Source organism: Gymnogyps californianus, chromosome 1 (genome assembly GCF_018139145.2).
Source record: "Gymnogyps californianus isolate 813 chromosome 1, ASM1813914v2, whole genome shotgun sequence".
NCBI classification, from domain to species: domain Eukaryota; kingdom Metazoa; phylum Chordata; class Aves; order Accipitriformes; family Cathartidae; genus Gymnogyps; species Gymnogyps californianus.
Genome location: NC_059471.1, coordinates 186,577,570 through 186,600,091, shown reverse-complemented (window position 1 = coordinate 186,600,091; position 22,522 = coordinate 186,577,570). Strand labels below are relative to the sequence as shown.

Sequence of the window (22,522 nt, the reverse complement as noted above, 5' to 3'; positions counted from 1 at the left end):
CTGCTCCTGTCCTCCCCAGCCTCTCCCTGTCTCGCTAAATCTGCATTTCTCTCTTTGACTGTCACAGTGAAGCCGTGACTGGAGTGGCTGTATGAAACCTGGAGCTGTAGGGGCTGAGACCTCGGATGAGCAAAGTTATAATTATGTCGTCTCTTTAAGCACAATTTAGGAAAGTATGAGGATTATGTTTTTCATTTCCTGATTACATCGGAACTAATAGGACTAATTGTAGGAATAATCCCATGTAAGCACATTGGTAATGTTTGTATGTATTTATCCATGTGTACCCATTGCCGTGGAGGTCTGGTATGCAGACAGCTGTTACCTTTAGATGAGTTTTGTACATTTGTCTGTATTACAGGTTCCTGCACTGGAAAATTACTTTTGATATAAACCCAGTCGCCTGTGCTGCCATCTGTGCCAACACCTTGGCAAAGAAAGGTAGTTTCTTACTCCAGCATGAACGGAGAAAGGGCACAACCGCCTGGAACCATTTTGCCAGTGCACTGACATTTCACCAATGCCCAAAGTGGGCCAGAAAGGACAGGGTTTTTTTAAAAGTATGCCTACCATGAGATCCCTAAACCTTCATTTAATTAATCACCTAATTTAAAAGAAGCCTTAAAGGCTCTGAGGCTCAAACCTGGCTATATCACCCCTTTGGCTGCATTTGTACTGGTGAATAAAATGTGCCAGGGACCCCAGAAGGACTCACAGCCTCACCCCTAAGCTGTCACTCCTGCAGCGGGGCAGCAACCCCAAACTCTCTCCTGGGACTGGCCCCTGCAACCCTTGTGTTGTGCCCGAGCGTGGTTTGGGAGGCTGCTCACAAGCCTCGACCAAAACCATTCCAAGCGTCACGCCAACGGATTAACAGAAGCAATACCAGTTTAACAGATCGTGTGCCAGTGTTGGGGCCTGTTCTTTGCCCAGTTTAATTTATGAGTGTAGATGTTACTGCCTGTGTTCAGACCTGGGATTCTGGGCCATGTATAAGGAGGTAAAGAAGATACATCGGGACATTGGGACAGAAGAGATGGTATAAGCAAATAGTAAGGGCAAATGAATAGTTAAATTCAAAGACAGATGAGAATAATGCTATTTTTTAATAATTTTCTATAACATTCAGAATGACACTGATTCTGACCCTATGAGCAAAGCAATTAAAATCAATGGATATACTAGATGATCAAAACCCAGTATGAATAGCATAATTAGTTACTCAGGGTGTCTGATTTCCTTTTTTGTGTGAGAGAATGTGATTTTGATCTGCAATTAAGTATTGTATAATGTATTATAGTGCATTTTCTCCAAGCTGAGGGACTATTTGATGGTGCAGTTCATTTGTTTATTTATCTTATGGCCACGGTAATCCAACTGAAATTGTGGGTTTCTGTGCGGCAAGTGAGAAATGGTAGGTTGCTGGTGCTTCTTATTAATATTTGGGTCTGTAGATGTTCTGCAAGGCATTGCCAATGGTTATTGTTTAAAATTGCTAGGAAAATTTTGTTAAGCAAATTGTGGGTAGATGTAACTGAGATCTGTGGTCCCAGGTACAGTTCTAGGGGCAGGTATGTGCAGAGTTTTCCTTTTTGCTTTGGGAATAAGGGATAACTATTTGCCTCTGCTGCATTGCCCCCATGTTGTCTTCTTAGTCATGGAAAAGAACCATTCATTAGTGGGTCTCAAAAGCCCTGATGGCTTTCCCAGAGGGATGCTCTTGGGATTCAGAGTTTGAGGCAGGAATTGCAGAACTGGTGAGGACACACCCCGGCTCTGCCTCAGGAGTCCTCAGTCCAGAAAATATCCTGTGATCTGGGCCTGGACAGGCCAAACCTGCCATCCTTTCCAAAAGCGATGGTGTCTGACCCACACGTGAAGGACATCCTGCTCTCCTCTGGGAGGTTTTCCACAGGGCTGGGGGGCAGCTATCTGGCCCTGTGTTTTCAATAGTAAAGTTATGTGGGGAATGTGTTAGGGGTTTCATGTTTCAGTGTATGTTGTGGGTTGTGCAGCAATGAAGGGGTAGAATCCAGGCTGGCTATTGATCCTAACTATGCGTTACCAGATTTTGCTGGGTTTTAGCTTTTCTTAAATGAAAGTGTTGTTTATACATATGTTGTTTAAGGGAGCTCAACAAGCAATTCTGTTATCCTGACTATTTTTTTTGGTCCGGCAACAACGAGAGCATTAGTACTGGGGACTTCGGCTTTCTCTGCCCTGACAGATATCCCAAAACCGGAGTGCAAAAGAGGAGCAAGCCTTTTAGAGAGAAATGAAATAATAGGCATACTCACACGCGTACATTATTTACCGGCACATATGTGCAGCAGTAAAAGAGCCTAAGCGGCTCGCTGCTTTGCAGGCTGTCAACTTCCCACCCCCACGACCACAACCCACCCTCGAGTGACCTGCCGGGGGCACAGCTCGGCCGCCGGGACAGTGCCCGCACCGGGGAGGGCGGTGGGCGCCGGCTGGGGCGGGCGGCGGCGGCGGAGGATCCTCGCGTCTCGCCCGCTCGCCCCGCCGCGGAGCGAGGATGCCCCGGGAGGGCGGAGGTGGTGCCGGGGCTGGGCGTGGGGCGGTAGCGCCGGGGAGAGGGAGTTAATGCGAGAGGGTGGGGGGGGAGCCGCTGGGAACTCCAGCTCGGCGCTGCCGCCCGCCTCCCCCGGCGCGGCCCCGCTCCTCCGCCCGCCCCTCGCCACCGCCCGCCCGCCCGCCCGCCGGGAGCGGCTCCAGCGCCGCCGGGGCCGGGCCGGGGCCGCGGCACCGAAAGTTTCGCGGTCCCCGGCCGCGCCATGGGCTTCGACCCGTCGCGCTTCGCGGCGCCGGTGGCGGCGGAGCTGCAGTGCAAGCTGTGCGGGCGGGTGCTGGAGGAGCCGCTGTCCACGCCGTGCGGGCACGTCTTCTGCGCCGGCTGCCTGCTGCCCTGGGCGGCGCGGCGGCGGCGCTGCCCGCTGCGCTGCCAGCCGCTGGCGGCCGCCGAGCTGCGCCCCGTCCTGCCCCTCCGCAGCCTCGTCCAGAAGCTGGAGGTCAAGTGCGACTACAGCCCGCGGGGCTGCGGCCGCACCGTGCGGCTGCGGGAGCTGCCCGCCCACCTCGCGGCGTGCCGCTACGGGCCGCCGCCGACCGGCCCCGCCGAGCCGGAGCCGCCGGGCGGGCCCCCCCCCGGCCGCTCGGGGGGCGGCTCCGCCGAGCAGCCGCGGCGGCCCGGGCCGGGGGCGCCCCCGGGGCCGCGGGCGGGCGGGGGGCACCGCTGCCTGCGGGCGCTGCGGGGCGGCGGCAGCCCGGAGCCGGGTCCCGAGCTGAAGAGGGAGGCCCTGCGCTGGAGCAGGAGGGAGAAGTCGCTGCTGGCGCAGCTCTCGGCGCTGCAGAGCGAGGTGCAGCTGACGGCGCGGCGGTACCAGGCGAAGTTCGGCCAGTACATGAGCCACATCAGCAGCATCACCCGGGACCTGGCGGGCAGCCAGCCCGGCAAGGTGGGTGCCCCCGCAAGAGACCGGCGGGGCAGCACGCCCTGGCCTGCTCCCCTCCAGCGGTGCTCTCCCCGGACCTCCTTTCCCCGTGCCCAACTTGTGAGCGACCGGCCGAGGTGACGGTGCGAGCGGTGTCCCCGGGGGGCCGGCACTCACCCCCAAGTCCGCGCCCGGTCCCCCCCGCGCATCCCCCGGGCGGTGCGAGCCGCTGCTGCCCGTCCCTCGCCGCCCCCGGGGAGATGGAGCCACCGGCCCCGACCGGGGACGCGCTTCTTGTCGGTCCCAGTTTCGGCGCCCTTCGGTGGCCGAAAACCCGGGCGGCGGTGAGACCAGCGGTGCCTGGTAGCGGCGGTGGCCGAGCGCGGCTCGTCACTTGCTTGGCCGGAGAGGAGGGGAAGCGGGCGGGAGGGGAGAGGGTTTCGCTCTTCGGCTGGCAGCCGGCAAATGGGTCCCGGTTCCTCCGGGCAGGGTGTCCGCATCGGGCCTCCCCGCCTCGCAGGGACCCGGCTGCTGTTGCTGCTCAGTTTGCTGCAGCTGGGACAGCGCAGGGGCATGGGGCTGGCTTTTAACTTTTACTTGAGCAGCCGAGAACTTGTCTTAAAAAACTGGGGCATAAAATTATTGCAAACTCTGGAAACGATGGTGAAAGGACAGCAAAGTCTCCCTCGTTTAGTAGAATGGAGTAACAGTTGACACTGTTGATAGCAGAGACCGGTGCAGTGTTTCGCTCTCTTCTCGGGTCTGATGACATTGCTCGGATAGCGACTTGCTTCCTTTAGGCTAAATAAACCATCCGAGAGTACTGGTGAGCTGGCTTAACTCTCTGTAAGGGAGCTGATTTTTTTTGAGCATTAACTCCTGGCTGGACGATCGCTGTGCAGGCTCTGGCGCTGCTGGTTGCAGCTGTGGTGAGGAGTGTTTTAATGCAAAGAATTTTTCTTTTTACCCAAATGTTCACGGACCCTTGGGAAGCAAAATCCCAAGTGGAAAAGGTCTGAGCAGCCAAACTCACTCCTGAAGCAAGGTAGCGTGCTGGGCATCTGACTGCTGCATGGGAAATGGGAAAGGGGATGCTGTTCGCAGGATACCTGCATGCCTAGAAACATGGGACTTTGTGGCATTGAGAAACTTTGTGTTTGGAGACTTGTATACTTATTCTTTTTCTCTTTTCGTTGTGATTTCCTTTGGCTAGCTAATCCGTGAGGTTTAGGTTGCTGGCTCTGGGAGGTGTGCTCATACATCTGCTTCATCTCTTGGCAGATGGGTTAAGGTCATATGAAGAGGGGCAGCAGTGACTGTTAAGGAGTGTGAGGTGTGCGAGAAAAGCAGTGGCTGTAGAAGGGAGGAGAGAGATTTGGATTTTCAGTAAGGAGCTGGCAGGAGGTGTGGGGATAGGCGTGGAGGCATCACTCCTCCTGGGCAGCAGCCGAGCATCTGCCATTTCTGAGCACTGCCAGTAGGTGTTGCTGTATGTACTGCCGCTCAGAAATGTCTTTTACAGATGAGACCAGGGTAATGAATAAAACAGGCATTTGGAAGAAAAACTATCAATAAAGTAAAAATGTACTTCATTAAAATCAAATGTATCATGAGGCAATAAAACATTTCACTGTCACAGTTAATAAAATACGGGCTTCAGCGTTAAGTGTTATATTTTGAATGTTTAGAAAGGTATACCTTATTTAGGTGTCAAATTTCTATTAAGCAGCTAATTTATAGACACTGGCAAACACAAGCACCTAACAGTGCTGGATGAATACAGATTTTTTTGTGGGGAATGTGGGTCCTGAAATGTAACTATTATTATATGTGAACCAGGTAAAATAAGCTAACTTGCTGTGCTAAAGCCTCCAGATATTTTTTTGCTCGGTTTTTTTTTTTTAGAAAATTATTTACCTGTTCCACTGAAGGAAAAGATTTCTTTCTCTTTTTCATTTTTAACTTTGATTCCGTCACTGGTTTTGAATATTTGCTTTATATTTTAAGCCTTGTTTAGAAAAAACTACTTTTTTACAGGCATGGTTTTGGATTCTTTCTTTTTGGGAGAGAAGTGCAAGGTTGGGATGAAGAGTTGGATTTCATTTTCTGTGTGTATCTTCCCTGAAAGTTGCTATGAAATGTGTACGGATACGACTTTGGGGTCTGAAAATCATAATGTTTTGTATTTTAACCTATATGTTTAATGTCTGAAATGTTGACACACATAGGGATTTTCAGTGGTGCTGAGCATTCCTCCCAGCAAAAGCCTGCACTTTTTTTTGTTCAGCACTGAAGGTAATCAGGTGCTACCTGTTACTTTTCAGTGGCGCGTGACTTTTCCTTTGTTTTTTTTTCCAGTGCAAAGTCTTGCTATCTTTTCAGCCAAATTTTCCTTTAAGCCTTATCTTACGTATTCTTCAGCTAAAGATCTTTTGTACATGAGTGCTTTCACTTAAGATCTTCTTTTTGAGACTGTATTCTTTAACAATATTTCACCTCTTGCTTCTTAGGGAGGAGAACCCAAACCATTAACAATCATGCTACACCGAGAAAATGATACTTTGGGATTCAATATTATAGGAGGACGACCCAATCAGGTAACAAGAAAAGTAACTGTAGGTCATTTTGACCATACTTTCTGTTACTATATACACTGTTAGTAATAAAAGAGTTACTGTTGATGACAGTAGGTATGGAATCAGCTCCATAGATAGAACTGTATATTATCAGGTGTAATTGGAGCCATTGTTTTGAAGACATAATCTTGTGAGAATTGGATTATTCTCATTTTCAGGAAAGGTGTTCCCATTGTTTTTGCTTTAAAACTTTAGGCTGATCTGCACTCAGTTCCCATGTGAGTAGTATGTATTCATGCAAACTGTTCAATGGAAATCTCTGGGACTACTTACAAGAGTCATTGTTGCAGGATTAAGCCATTGGAATTTTTGGAAACAGCTTGCTTTTTTTTTCATTTAAAGGAGAGATGAAAATTTGCTTCTGTAGCTCAGATAGTTTAAGCACATGTCCTGCTCTCACATGCTTGCTTTTAATTTTTCTTTCTTTGTGAACTGAAACAAAGAGTTTTCATTGATCTTGTATCTTAAATCAATTTAGTCTCATCAGTCTAGGTTTAGAAAGTTCAGTGGAAACCATAGAATATGCATAAGGATCACTAACCCCCCCTAGAATATGCATAAGAATATGCTTTTTTTTTTTTTTTAACTTCATCCTTCCAAAAGCATTAATCAGGACTGTCATTACATATGAAGGGTAAAGAAACCTGTTAAACGGGAAAATTAATAGTAGATTAAAAAGGCTTGGTAATAATTATGCACTGATCAGGTTCTTGTTAAGTGGGAGAATTGTAACCTCCTACTATTCTTGAGCAGGGTAATGGGACCCTGTATATTAGTTTGGCAATCTTCTGCTCTAAAGCTATATTTAGCGGTGCCAAAGAGTCTGTTCCCATTAGCCTAAGAGGTTCACTGTCTGCACTGCAGAATTACTGCTCCCTGTGGGTAAATATGAAGACCAGCAGTTATCAGATGTTGGTGCTGTAAATCCAAAGCAAGAGTTTCTTCGATTTTCTAGTGGAAGGATGAGACAACAGGTGGCTATAAGATCAAATACACGCGGTTTGATTATATCCATATTTTGAGTATACCAGTAACAAAGTCCAGACAATCTTTAGTTTGGATTGCAATGTGACTTCTGTTATTTACAGCTGTAGGAAAACTGCAGGGAAAAGGGAGCATGGTGTTCAGCTTTTTTGGGATGGCAGCTGAGCTTCTCTGAAGTACTTACATGCTGACAGTGCATACTGGAACAGTTTTTTATATTACGAACTGTTAGGCTTTTTGAATGAATATTCTGGAAGTTTAAGGAGTAAATGATGAATATATGAAGATACATAGCACTGTTCATGGAGAGAACTGCTGACCGGAGAGAAGGAAATGGTCATGGTCTTCCATGAACACTGATAGTTGGAGACGGAGAAGTTGGTGGAGCTGTGAGGCAGAGCTGAGTCTCAGGGGTTTTTGAGTCTTTGAAGTTTAATTTGGAAATTCTGTTTTGTTTTGTTCTCATTGTGATAAATGTGAATACCACAGATGTTTGATTGGCAGTTCCCAGATATCAATATACGGTCTCGCTCAACATATCTGGAGCCAAAGGATATAACAGGAAAAAAGGATTGAGTTGACTCAAATAATGAAAATAAAAAACTCTGCTCAAAAACTTAAATACTGGAACAGGAATTGTTTGGTAACCAGACAAAAAGAGTTCATGAAGGCGATCTGTACGTTCAGGTTGTTCAGGGAAAAAGCGCCCTAGGGTGAAGCGTTGGCTCTTGCAGCGGAAGAGCGGAGCAGTGGTGTCGTTACATTAGTCACCTGCGTGGGAATGTGTTTCTTCACCACATGCTATTGGTGTTTTATAAGTACAGTGCAGGTTTTTCCTATTGGAAAGCAGGTGTCTCTTGGTGACTTGAGGAACGTACACAAATACTTTCCATTGGCTGTGTTTCATTTCAGTCCATAATAGGCTTCCCCACTGTTCACCTTCTACCTGGAGGGAGGAGGAGAGGAAAGGAACGACTCATCACAGGCTTGTCTTCTATTTTGTCAGGAAAGGACTCATTTCACATAAGCGTGTGTTTCTGGAAGGTGATTCATTATTCTAATGGAGCAAGGCTGCTTTGATCCTCACTTTTGTCCTGGGCCCCAGCTCTGGCTGGCTGGCAGGACTGTCCCGCAGAGCAGGCTGTGGAGGCTGTCCCCCCGCCCCGAGGACACCGTGGCAAAGCTGGGCTGGAGGGAGGTGTGTGCGGCGGGCATGGCTTGGGGCTCCTGCAGTCACCCACAGACTCAGCTAAAGGTCGAGTAAACCGATCATCTCCGTGGCTCCCCTCCATCCCCTGCCGCGCGGCCTGTGGGCTGTGTGACAAGGTGCCGGAGCTCGGTATGCCGCATGCTGCGTTTTCGTGTCAGGACTGGTGGATACCAGCATGTGCTACCAATGGGGACCACGAGCCAGACTGAAATATCCTTTCTTGTACCGGGTCATATATTACTCTTGAAAAAGCCGGTGAAATTTCTTATGGAAAAAAATACAATTTTATGTGGGCGAAGGTACTGTAATCTAGCCTTTTGTTTTCTTAAGGAAAAAAACAAACTGTGTCCCTCCTGCATTTTCATTAATGGCTATTATGCTGATTTTATCAGAGTTTCATTTCTCACTGCTTAGATGGGAACTCAGAGGAGGTCTGTTTGTTCATCATTTCAAAATATTGCTGGAACTGTTAATAAGTTTCCCTTTTGCTTCTTACCTAACACTTATGAGTCTCTGTGACAAAAAGGGGAAAAAAAGGAGTTTATGAAATCATGGTCTGACTAACATTGTGTTGAACAAATATTTGTTAACCTGAAATCTACCTGGGTTGAGTCTCCCTAGGACAGTTGCCACATACTGTAAAGCATGTTTTACAGTGGCTCCATATTTTGTTATGCCTTTATCATTTTCTTAATAGAAAAAAATTATAAAACATTTTCCCCAAGAGTGTATAGGACCTAGACCTAGAAACCTGTACACATACGAATCATGCTGTTGGTCAGGGATTCACCAGTCACAGAGGGAAAATAAGCATCATATAAACTGCTACGCAAAGCATAAATCATCTGGAAAAAGATTCCTTCATTTATTGCTATCTAGGTTGTTATTTGTGTGAACGCTTCAAAATACTTAAAGTAGGCAATGTCTGCTTGGCATTATTTCTTTATTAATAATGATTTAAAACTATTTTAAACTGTCATGCAATGAAATGAAGTAATTTTAGCATGTGCAACAACATCAGGTATATCGTTCCAGCTGTGGTGGATAACTTGTCTGCTTTAAATTTGACCTTCATGCAAGTTGTACTTGGCAATGTATAGAGATCAACTGGAAGTGGGTTCTCTTTTTGTCCACAGCTGATCTGTATGGATTTCACAGTTGAGCAAGTTCTCAATCTCCCATGTGAATAGGATTTATGAGGTTAACCAATTCCAACCAAATCCTATCACTGTTACATGCCAGCTAACTAATGTCACTTTGTTCCTTGGAGCTTTATTTTCAAATGCAGAAAGAAAGTTTACAAGCAGCAGTACTGCAGGAGTCCTTTCCCTCCTGAAACTCTTGTGCATCCATTTTTATGAGTATCTTCCTCTGCGCATTTATGTACTAGTCACTGTCTGCTGTGAAGTTAGAGGTCTGCTTTAAATATTTTAGCTGGGATCTGATTACCATTGCATCCTGTGTCTCATTTAGACTAAAATAACCCGAAGTAAATGGATAATCTTATAGAAAATGCTGGAATAGTTCATTAATTCTGTCCTTTTGATTAATGACTAGTTTGCATTAAGCAAGTTTAAAAAAAAAAATCCAAAGAAGCTCAATTCATAGCTAGAAAAGCGAGCTGCATATTTTAGGTAGATTTGCATTTTTTTATTGCTGCTGATTTTAGTACCATCTCATTTCTTGTACTAATGTGGCCATTTTTGCAACTTCCCTATCGCCTGGTACAGAACAATCAGGAGGAATCTGCTGAGGGAATTTATGTGTCAAAGATTTTGGAAAATGGACCTGCAGACAAAGCAGAAGGCCTGCAAATTCATGACAAGATTATTGAGGTAAGGAAAAAAAAACCAAACCCGCCAGTGGATTAGTCTGTTATATTATCAGATTAATCAAGGATTTGATGGTTTTTACACTTAGTATGTTGTAATTTTCCTCTTTTGCTGTGTCTAAACATTATTTTTGTACACTGAACTGCTTGAACATTTCTCAGATATGAAGATGCATGATGGATTTTTCCAACAACTAATAAATGTATTGGTCTTGGGATTAAGCTGATTTAAGCGAGGCAAAGGTGTAGACACTGAAATAGCAAGCAAGAGAGGCATTTTCTATTTCTTTTCATTAACTTGAGAAAGAAGGCAAATGACTGTGGCAATTCACAGGTTTAGTGAAATCGATTTTGTGCTGGGTAGGGGGTATTACTGTTGTGACTCTGGGACACTGCAGAGGAGCTGTGCTGGTAAGCAGTGCTGTGAAACTTCTTAAGCAATTAGAGAAAGTACTTTCTGCTATATGATCAGAAGTAGATCATCTGTTGTTCTCACCAGGACCAATATAGCTCTTTCCCAGTCATGTAATATGCTAGCATGGAAATTTTAAAGCTGATTCCTGTGTTGTATGCAGTTTTTTCCCATAAAATAGCTATAATTTAAAATAAATATCAATAACTCAGTCTGAAGAATAGGTTGCTGCCTAGCCTACACGTGTAACCGTAATTAGGCCTCTAAGAGTCTCGAAGGAACAGTTTCAAACAGTCACTGAAATAGACTCCTTAGGGTGCTGCTGTCAAGACGACATTTCACATCGCAGCTCTAATACAACTCTCTGAATGACAGCACGTACCAGTAGCTGCTGGGTTTGTTTAGGATACATCACTCCAGCCTTGGGTTTAGGGGAGGCTTAGAAGCATGGTGTGAATTTGCCAGTTGGATGGTGTTTTGAACAAAGACACATGGAACAAGTGGATTGGGAGACCAATGCAGAGTGCTGCTGCTGGCTTCCTGCATTATTTCGCTGTTAGGGACTAGAAACATACGCCAAGAGTGTTTGCATGCTCGCATTGCTCTTAATGTTGGGAGCCTAGAGCAGTGTGTGAAATTAAATTATTATATTTTCTTGTAAAAGAAAGCTCATGCTCTTAGCTGGCAGATACATGCATCTCTAATATAAACCAAGCTGGCTGAGCAGAACTGAACTTGCAACATAACTCTTATTTCCCCAAGATATACAAAAAGCTTTCGCATCCAGTTTTCTTGTAACAGCAGCCCTATGCTGAAAAAATCTATTTTCTTCTGACATTACTTTTTCACTTACCATGTTGTATTTTCTACAGACTGACCGGCTATATAGTTTTATGCATTTGCTCAACGCTTCCTGCTTTATTGTTCTTTTATAGTGCCTTGATTTTTAAGACAAAATGGAGTGGTTTTGCAGGAAGGAAGAATAAAGTCACAAACCAGCATTTATTAAACGTGAGGTCATTTCTCAAAATGGCACCATAATTGATGCTTGATTTTTATTTGTTGAAAAATTCTGGCTGCATAAAATCATACTGATATTTAAATTGCTACTAAGAACATATAGATTTCAGTTCTATGTGAAACTATAGATCCAATCTAGCATAAGTATTCATACAGCTCTGAATGGAGCACTATTTTCACCATATTAATATACAACAGCTTTGTATATAAGTTTTTGTATTCAGGCAAGCATTTAAAAATGTTCAGGGTTAGGCCAAATATTCTACTAAACGTTTCAGTATTTAAAAATTTGTTAGACTAAAAGAAAAAGAGGAGGAGAAATGGTAACATTAAGACTTTCTAAATTAAATGCAAATAAGTAGTTATTCCTCCATATTAGATCTAGGACGCAGCTGGAGTCAAAAAGTTGAATTTTTCCTTGCCAATACATAGCTGTTGATGTCTTCTTGCAGCAGGATGCCCTGCCAGCACTGCTGCGGTTCGTTGTGAAAGATCAATATGAAAGCTTTTGCTGTGAGGAAATAAGTCAGATGGTGTAACTGTTTCAAAAATGTTGGCAGATACACAGAATATGAGCTTTAGTGAAAAGTTGATTTGATAGGAAGTGGGACTTACTATTATTGCTTGCTTCTCACTCATTTGGTGATCTGATCTAACGGGTGATATTTTATGAGACCATTTTTCAATAATCAAGAGCAGAAAGAAGCGATGTTGTTCGAAGAGCCTTTAATAGCTTCAGTCAGTTGTTTGGCAATGTGATGCCCGGGGTGTTTCTAGCAATGCGTAGCTAATGGGATAATGGACAGAACTATCCCATTAAATCAGGAGAAAATCTGTTCTCAAGGCGTGTTGCTAAATAAAGAAGGTAATTTGTTTCAGTGCTTTATCAGATGTTTAACAAATGTTAAGTGCACGTGGTTGACTACAGTGAGTTGTGCACATTTCAGATGACCATCTTGTGGATAACCTAGTGCAGTAAATGAATTTCACAGTCCTATGGCATTGGCAGCTGGGATTGTGAGCCAAGCCTGGCAGACATAAGTAGTGCTGCCTTTTACTTTATAGACATCATTATCTATGGCAGCAACTTTGCCAAATAATTGTTATGGTATTTGAAAGGGTGCCAAGGGGAGAAATCAGATTTCTTTCTTAAGGTATTTATTCTACGTGTGAAAATGCCACACAAATGACTTGAGTTCCCGGAGGGTTTTGAGATCAGTGTGCCCAGAATATGGGCCATAGAGCCTCTTTGACACTTTTATTGGAAAAAGGTTGGTGTTTATTTGGGCTTTACCCTCGGGTGAGCATATTTTGTGCTTGAGGACCTGAAAGCTGAAACAGATGCCTGTGGGCTGGCAGGGTGGTGGTGGGTGAGGGTGACAGGGAGGTGAAGGGCGACAGTCCCAGGTACCCTGTGTCAATGGTCACAGGACCCTCACTGATCATTTTCACTGTTCTGCTGAGGAACAGAAGATTTGAGGCACAGCTCTACCCTCTTTTATTCAAGGTTAACTCCTCTCTGAGAAGAGACTCGTTTATGCAGTGGAAAGCTGGCCTGGGACGGTGATGCGCACAAGCGGCATTTTGGTGATGTGTACTTTCAGGAATCCTATTACAAGCCAAAAATTACCATTATTTGTTCATCAAGGAGAAACTCTTCCTCATGAATTACTTCTACGCAGCAGGTTCCTCCAGATGTCACGGTCTTCTGCTGCTTTCAAAAGTTTTTATCCAAAAGTCTAGCTCCCTAATTTAACAGTGTAGAGTGTGTTCCGGGACTGAACACTGATCACACGCTATAAAAAGCATCTCATAAAACTAGATGCAGCATTGATATCTGTGGCTCCCAACATGAAAGCCTTGGATATGAGCGGTGGTATAAAGGCACTAGACCTCTAACTTTTGGATCTCTGTCTTCCTTTTCACCCTGCCTGTGACTCCCGAGAGGAGGAGAGAAGCAGCAAGCCATGCACAGGACTGTCTGTTAGTTTCTTCTGGTTCAAAGAATTCTGGGTGCTGCTGGGAGAAAATACAAAGTATGTTTAGAATGGATCAGTTACACAGCTATGCATCATTTCATCTCCCCCTCACTTCATGCAAATCTTTCCTACTGAGTAAGTTCCCTGCTCATCTTTGCTAATGCTAACAGCCTCCTCAAGGCAGTATAAAATAGCTATGGTCCTTGGCAATGTTGTTGATACACAGAAGTGTTTTATCTGCTGCTTTTTTAATACATATTTATAGTTCTGAGCAGTAACACTGGAAGTAGCTCTTTCTGTATGGAGGACAATTTTACTCTCTAAGTTTGCAGTCAATTCAACTTCACATAAGAACGGCACATTGGCCGGAGCTCCAAGTACACTAGTTAATGCCTAGTTAACAAGCCATTCAGAACTATTTCTTCATACTTGTTTTGGTTTTTTTTTTCTTTGTTCAATATTAATGTTTACGGAATTTGGTATGTCATCTCCTCTGGTTTTGAGCCCAACTTTAGAAAAAAACCAGTGACTGATTTTCTTAAGTCTTTCATTCTGTAAGTCACAGTGTCTTGCAAAACACCATTGTGTTACTAAAGTGGGTTATGCTGATTTTATCTTTTCACTTCAGCATCGTACATAAAATACATGAGCAGGACAGAATTTGCAATCCAGATGGAATTCCTGAATCTGTAAAAAAAAAACCGCAAACAAAAAAAACCCCAAACCAAGCAATATTTCAGCAATTTGAGGAAAAAGAGCTACTGTTAATCCACATTGCCTGGGAGACAAAGCCCTATAGTCACGGCTGAACCTTCTGTAGTAGGTTTGCCAAATAACAAAACAGCAGTGAAAAACCTTGTGTCCAAGTAAAAGGGGCTTAGGCTGAAGACCAAAATATTCATATGAGGAACTGTAAGCACATCATCATCTGGAAGGCTCAAGTGTTTTTCTGCTCCTTGCACTGCAAGGCAAAGGCTTCTGTTCTTTTACTCTCAAGTGAAATGAGAATATTGGTCATTCTGCATTTTAGTCAGTTGGCTGTCATTAATTTGATGGCTAAGAAGCAGGCACGATGGAGAAGAGGGGATCTTTAAGTCTTTTTGAAAAATGAGATGGATGCATGTGTCATGACTGTGTATTTTGTTTATGCAGCCTGAGCTCCATAAGTATATAATAAATAAGGCTTCATTCCTTATTCCATGTTTCCCTTTGTTCTTTTCACTTTTTTGGAGAGTACACACACAATGGCTTTCAGGCGCATGTCAGCAAAGCCAGTTTCAATAAAGATGAAGTCTTGAGGCTTATCCTGGCAGAAGTAACTTACATCTGCAAAGCGCCTACACAGAAACTTTTTTAACTATTGCCAGACTGCTGACTGTGCTGTGTGTCAGCCTTGTGATGTTTTATCTTCTGCATGTTTCTGTCATTACACTCACTATGTTGCTCAAGCAAAATCTTTGATACTAGTCGTGTTTATTTGGCTAAGAATCTCCACTGTCAGATTATGTCTGTAGAAGTAGTGAGTTTAAAAACTGTCTTCCTGGGATCAGAGCTAGAAGATTTGGGATGGCTTTGAACCAAAGCTGCACAAGATATGGCCAGTAAGATCGGGGTGGTGGCTGAGGAAACTTTTATATAGCTAATTTTAGTGCTGTGGATTTCAGTGTATCTAAATATGCCCAAAGTAGCCTTAGGTATATTAAGTTCTCTTAAATCCTTAACAAATTCATAAAGTTATGTTGCAGGTAACCAGGTCTGGCACCTCCATTCATTAGATAACTCCTAATTAGTCTGAAAGATCCCTGGCATAATAAATTAGTTATGCCATAGGCTTAGAAATGTCTGTAGCCTCTTTTCACCTCTCCCTCACCTGTTGAGATACAGGTTTTTGGACACCTGAATTCTTTCATCTGTGTGAAGAAACTTTAAAAAAGTCAGGTGTGACCAGGTCTGTGTATAACTTCATTTGAATAGGAGCTACTGCCCCCACTGACTTCTTTACTTAACAGAAAGTCTTAGAGTGCTTCTCCGAGAAGTTTGAGATCTGGGTTGTGGTCTCTGCCCTGCCTGCAAAGGATTGAGCTTATCTATCCAGGTAATTGCCCTCGTTACTAGGGCAGAGGCTATCCTGTGTGAGGCTAGCCTCCACCCATCCCCATCCTCTTCAAACTGAGCTAGGTGCCAGCAGGCATTTGAGAGTCGGGATTATCCAGTAATAATCTGCTGTGAAATAGATGCTGGTTCCAGGAAGCTGTATCTGAAATACTGGTCCTGCCCCTTCCTAGGTAAGCGCTTGTGCCAATACATGAGAGTTTCCCTCTTTCTTGCAGTTTTGCGTCTTATATGACACTTTCTTGAATGATACTTGCATTTCTGACTTCATAGTGTCTTGACTTTGAGAGGGGAGGTAGCAAATGCTGTTAAGCGGGATATCTTCTAGCTAGGATATTTTCCTAGATATGAAAGATGGGCTTCCCTGACTGAATAAATGCCAGTAGCAGGGCTTTTCCTCCTCCTGGTCTTTGCTCTAGCTACTGTGTTACCTAGAAGGTATTTACTGCTGCTGATGCCCACTCTCAGATGGCTGTGCAGGCTGGATCAGATGTAGGTGGAGGAATTTAGTGTTCAATGTACTGCCTGTGCTAGAAGCTGACATCTCGCTGTGAGCATCCTGGAGTGCCTGAATTTTGTACTTCGTTGCCTGAGTTCCCAAATGTCAGTAGCCTAAATCTGACTGGACTCACTATAGGTCTTCAGAGCTGCCTGTGTTCCTCTCTATTCACTGAACTAAAATGCAAATGTTGTGTTTAGGAAAACAGGTTATGTTCCTTCTAAAGAGCACTTAAAATTCCAGCAATTTACTGTCTGTGTTTTAAAAAGAGAACATGAGACTTTTGTTTACATGTGACCTAAAATTTCTGTATCTTTTGTGGTGAAATATGTTAGAGAATGGACTACTGAAATAATTACACTTTCATATATAAAGTTTTCTTGCAAACCTTAATAAGACTTCACAAAATACTTTCTATCCTAAAGAAAAGGGAGAAATAAAACAAAATTATATTTAAGAAATGGAGAACTTGGTGTCAATAGGGTAATAGTGAATAATGACTTAAGGTTTTGTGATCAGAAATTCCGTATTTGATCCCTTAGTTGATTGAAGGGAGTCTTATGTTCATAAAAAGGCAAAATATTATTTTGATACTTGTGTAAAGCAGCATCATGAAAAATTCTAAAATGCCTTGGATTTTAAGAGGTGATATTTTTTATCTGAGGTATAAACTGAGAAGTTTCTATCCGCTGAGAACTTGCTGTGGACCCAGCTCTAGAGAGGCACAAGCCTGTAGGAGGGTTTCCCAGCTGTGTTCATTTGGGTTTGTTCTCACAGACAAACCAGGCATGTGTGCAGCTATAATGCTACATCGTTTTTGTGGAAATATGTGTGCTCACAGTGCTTTTATCTAAAAAAAGTGGAAATGCCAGACATGTGGTTGGAATATGACCACCAGACGAACTCTCCAACTAGTTTATTTGCAGAATTGGTATATTCAAGAGATAAGGCAGTATCATCCTTTTCAGCAAGCCTCTTCAGCTTGCGAGACGTAGCTCTTTGGAGATGCAGCTAGCTTTGTATGTGCCTGGATGCTTCTCTGCAAGGGGCTCCCAGTAAGCAAAGCAAAGCAGATACTAGGGTGGCTGGAACAGAGCACAAGGCAGATGGAGCAGAAGGAGCAGTGTGGGAGTGTTTCTGAAATGCGACCCAGCATGAAAGGAGTCAAGAGAGCAAGCTAAGTGGAAGTGGTGAAAATAATCTTTTACAATGGGGTTTTTATGCTACTCCTACCATGTTGGGTCTTTGCCTAGGTGGCTTAGGTTAGGCATGATAGAAGAGGCTTTGGGATCTTGCATGCACATGAGTGTGCATAACCCCCTCTCTCCAACGAGGTATTTCTGTTTTGGTCTGACTGTGGTGATCTCTACAGCAGCTGGATCACTGTAGGAGCAGAAGGGGAAGAGTGAAGCAGAGTATGCAAGGAAGAAGAAAAACAGGGGAAACTGAGCTTTACAATTAAAGAGTACAAAGCACCAACCTTGTGTTTCCACAGGAGTGTTTTCTAGTGCTTCCCTATAAAGAGGCAGTGTGGGAGAAATGGAGGGGATATAGGAGTAGGGGTAACTGGATTGTGCAATAGGATCATCTATACACACTGCCATGAACTCTGATAGGGAAATAAGGTGGAACAGTACTGGAGCAGAACTATGATAACTGTACTGCATCTGCAGAGTGGGGCAGTAGCCAAATTGGCAAGTCAGCGGTGCTGTTAGGTAGGAAGGATTCTGGTTAACCTGTGGAAGAGCTGACTAACATAAGAACCTGCAAGAGCCCATAAACGGTGTTGCTACCATGCACCACAGATCCCTAGGCACCGTGTGAAGGCCTGATCACACCCATCTCCATAAAGTGTCTAATCTCACCCCTGAGGGATAACGTGTCAGAAGCTTGGCAAGTTGAAACTCAGCATCTTCCTAGATGCCCTGTTTGAGCTTGTCTTTGCTGCATGTCATCTTTCTCTTCCTTCCCATGATTTTTTTTTTTTTTTAAGCTTTAAGGTAAGCCTTGCAAAACAATAGAACTTTAGCACACTTCCATCTCACCCAGCAGCAGGAGCAATGCAGTTTTATATGCAGCTGGGGTAGTAGGTTTGAAGGAAATTTTTGTTTATATGAGGTTTTAGAGGTGTTCATAAGCACTTTCAGGAACGCATTAAACAACTTGACTAATATCTGTCAAATGCTGCTGCTTTCATCTGCTTCCCAGGAAGAGAAGGGCATATGCAGGGGAGTGTTTTGTTTAGGAATTTTTCAGATAATTACATAGACAAATATTTACATGTTCATGTCTGTTTATGTTAGGGAAGACAAGGCCATAGAAATGTATCTTTATATTTGTTGCTGAAGGTGGCATGGTTTTGTGATGAAGACCTTTGCTCTTTGGTCTTTGCTCTGGGCATGATCTTGGGTCAGCCCTGAAGAAAATGCTTTCTTTTCCTTTGACAAGCCGAATCTCCATGACAGTTGGGCTGTAGGTATGATTGTGTATCGTTGTGTTGGTCTTGGACCAAGTCAATCTTATAGATATGGTGGACTTGATGGTCAGTATGGAACTGAAGTATCCTAACCTGGTGAACTCTAGAAGGTTTGAGAGGAGGAAAGGCATTTTCTGATGACTTTCCTTAACCTTGTCAACTACATAGTGAATAGAAAAAGTCAGAAGCTTCAGAGAGCACTTCAGGATGGATCAGGGGGAGCTAACCCTTTGAGGCTCACATGATGAAGACTAGTGGGAATAATTGATGGTAAGCCCAGCTATGGAAGGCTCTGATAAAGTCTGAGACCATGCTGAGTTTGTTGCTTAGAACTGAGGGATGTGCGAGGAAGCCATGCCTCCCACAGCACATGCTGCTGGCACCCCAGAAGCTCTTGGCATTTTCAGAAAGTGAAAAGAGCCTTCTTCAGCCTTTCATGAAGGTTGTTCTTTATTGTGGTTGAGACAACTTCACGGTTAGAGGAGATGACAGCTTACATATGTTGTGTGAATGCAGTGTTTTATCCTCTTAAGTCACTGAATTGATTGTTGCAGTCCAAGGATATATGCTCCAAGAGCTTTGATCTCTTCTGCCCTTTTTCTTAATCAGCTAATTATATTAGTAAGGAGTAGCTAATCACTGTTCTCTATAATTGGAGGATGAGTGAAAAAAGCCATTAGTGTCTGCCAGTGCAGAAACGCTCAAAATGAAGTCATTATTCATGGCTTCACTTAAAAAATTAATAACCTAATTTTTAAGAAGCTGTGAAATGCAGCAGTGTGTTGAATGGGAGAACGCTTCTCCTTAGAACTTGTGAATAGGTGTAGTCAGAAGCATGTACAGCATTGTGCTTTCCAAATGCTTTGAAAATTGAAGTGATAATGTAAAAAAAGTTGTTGTTTGGAAACTGCTTCTCTACAAAATGCAAAATTCTGCAGCATTTAAAACCATACTGTAAGGGAAAAACTAATTTTCAAATTGGCAAGAGCAGATGTGGTCTCTTCAAACCACCATCAAAGACTATGCTAACTAAAATCAAATATAACTAAGCTAAGTACATTTGTTACTAATACACAGACATTTTAGTAAATGTATGTCGTGTTTGGAATTGCAAATCTGATGTAATTTTACAACTTTTGTATGTAGACCCAACTTGATTGAATCGCTGCTGCTGCAGGAAAGGAGCGCAGAATGACTCAACACTGGTTCTTCATTCAAATAATTTTGGAAGGCATTTTCTTTATGACATATTGTTGACAAAATAAGTCATGGCTGCTATGTTTATTTACATAGTAAGTTTATGTATGTTATTTACAGGATATGATTTACATAATATTTTCTTTGAGGAATATGTTTGTCTCTTTCAAGTAGCAAGACTGGGAAAGACGGGGGGGAGGGGGAAATTACAGAAAAAATTCAATTTATAACTGTTGACATCCTGCTGTTTTCTACTTGATTTTAAGTATGAAAACCTGGTTTGAACATCACTGTCTTCCACACACCTATCAAATAGTTTAGCTTCTTTAAAATTGGTTAAATTATTAATCTGTGTGTCTAGAAGTGGTCATCTAATGTAGAAAGTCCAAAATAGGCTGATATAGAACATGAGTTTTTTTCCCTTCATCTGTCTTTTCCTGACCATTTGGAGCATCCAACATTTGAGGGACCCAGTGGCTCATAGCTTGCCCATCTGTTTCTAAGTACAGTCTTTCAATCTCGCATTTGTTTCTTTAAGCATGCTGATCAAGTGGGTTAATATGTGAAGTCCTTCCAGCAGCTCGCAGGAAGAAGGCATGCTATTTTAAACGGAAGGGATTTGCTGTCTTGCATGAATTAGAACATCTGGATCCCTACACTTCTCTGTTACAGTCTGATTGAGTTGGGCTAGTCTTTGGCACATGGCAAGCATGGAGCCATATGGTCGTCTTGCTGTCAGCAAGGCTTTTCAGCACATACCTTTGCCTACCCCGCAGCCTTCTCTGAATGGTAGCTGCTACTGTGGGCTGAAAGATAAATGTTAGGAGCTTTCAGGCTGTGGTGCCCTTCTTGAATGGATTAATTGCATTTTTGAGTGGTACAACATCCAGCAGTCCGGAGCAGAAAGCTGAATCCTTCACTTCCCCTGCAGTGCTCGGAGCCCCGATCCAAATTGGGCACCTTGTGCTAGTGCCAGATGTGTAGCAGCACTTTCTGACTTGCACTTTGTGTCCCTTGCGTCTTGCTTTCTTAACGTCTCCATGAAATCTCTAAGTGCTCAGCACAACTGTTTTTTAGCATGCTCTAGACGTGTGGTTAAATGGAAAACTGACGGTTTTGAGAAGTTTCTTAACAGAAATTTACTTTCTAGTGACCAAAGGAGTGATGTTAAAGTCATAATGCACTTGCTAGCATATCTTTTAAATTTTTTTTTTTTTTGAGTGGTGAGCAGGAACCTTTCCTTATGAGAAGAAGTATGATATTTTCTAAAAATGTAGGGATTCTTCCTTGTTTTCAAATATTCAAAGTACTTTAAAATTTATTTTTTAAATAAGTGACTAATATTTTTAATGATTTATCTATTTTTCATTTTTATTTGAAAAAAGAGTAGGAAGAGCATGAAGGACTAGGAAGAACATTTCTATTTTTTCAACATAAAAAGAGAACCTGCAAGAAACAAAAATGGTTCATATAATTTTTTTGTAAAGAAGTCTTATTATTGCTAGAATTTCTGATTAAATAAATGTAGACCACTGTTTTCAGCCTTCTTTTCTGAGTCACTTAAGTACTGTACCCTTGTACTAAGAGTGTGGGTTTTTTGTATGTTTTTTTTTTCCCTCCTCCCTGCTATGAGGTAATGGAAATCTAAAGAATCAGTATTCATCACTTAATCCAGAGGTTTTATCTTTTAATTAACACAAACCATGGACAATATTATAAAGATTAAAGAACACATTGACATTTCAGAACACAATTCAGAGAGTGAACTGTTCAGAAAGTGCTGTTAATGTCTCAGCAGAGCAACTTAAGAACAAATTTTTCATCTGATCGCTTAAACTTTGTCTTGTGTTAGTCTGTTACAGCTGTTCTGCTGATGTCATTAACAAGTACTTTGGGGAGTTCCAGTACAAAATGAAGAACTGTGTGTGTACATTAGTGACTTCTTTCTATGTGTATTGCTTTGCATTTGTCTCTTTCTCTTTTGTGTTGTGCTTGCTGTGATTTTTAAGTTCTGTAGTTCAAGGAGCTACCTCCATGTGTACTTTGAAGCACGTATCTTGTAGGAAACAGTTTATACTAGCCATTAAAGTTACTAATTTGAAAGCCAGCATGTTACTTGTCAGCATGGTTAGCTTAACTGCTCTGCTTTGAATTCTCAAATCTGCTTGGCCATAGTTACCAGTTTCCTTTTTAATTTAAAAATTTGGGGACAACTGGTTGGGCTCAGCTCAGATGACCTCAGTTCCACCTAGAGCCCTTGGGCCCCTATTTCCTACTGACTGGCTTTGCAGCGGGGTTGTGGTCCTTCCCAATGAGGTTGTTAGAATGGCAGCTTTCGGGTTTTCTTCCAGTAGAGATTTACAATTACTTTTGCAGTATAAAGAAACAGGAGGGAAAAATCGAACTGACAATGTGAGAGAGTATTTTCAATGAGCTAAATGTTGATGAATTGTAAGCCATTAGGTTAGTTTGAAATTCCTGTATATTTTAAGTTAAATCTTTTATCAGAAGAAAAAAAGTTAGTTCAATCCCTTGTTTTCTAAACTTAGACAAATAAAAATGTTAAATCCCTATGCTTCATCTGGTTACCATAGTCTCTTAATCAATCGGGACAGAAGCACAGGCAGAGGGCAATTTGAGTTATTTTAGTCACTATGTACAAGATGCCTTTTCATCTGAAGTTTCCTGTCCATTTTCATTTATATACTTTA

At 43.0% G+C, this 22,522-nt stretch overlaps 1 protein-coding gene across 4 annotated transcripts in view; it reads left to right on the top strand.

The window, feature by feature from the left end:
* The first annotated feature begins 2,798 nt into the window (after positions 1-2,798).
* The window catches only part of PDZRN4 (PDZ domain containing ring finger 4), a 255,192-nt gene continuing 235,468 nt past the window's right edge, over positions 2,799-22,522 (top strand). Inside the window, exons 1-4 of one of the 4 annotated variants that reach the window (XM_050900193.1) lie at positions 2,799-3,469; positions 3,914-3,924; positions 5,970-6,052; positions 10,016-10,120. In XM_050900193.1, the coding sequence (XP_050756150.1) occupies positions 2,799-3,469; positions 3,914-3,924; positions 5,970-6,052; positions 10,016-10,120 (870 nt within the window). Of the gene's footprint in view, positions 3,484-3,913; positions 3,925-5,965; positions 6,053-10,015; positions 10,121-15,792; positions 15,813-22,522 lie in introns of those variants that run through there. The other 3 variants (XM_050900177.1, XM_050900183.1, XM_050900210.1) reach the window with 3 other exon arrangements.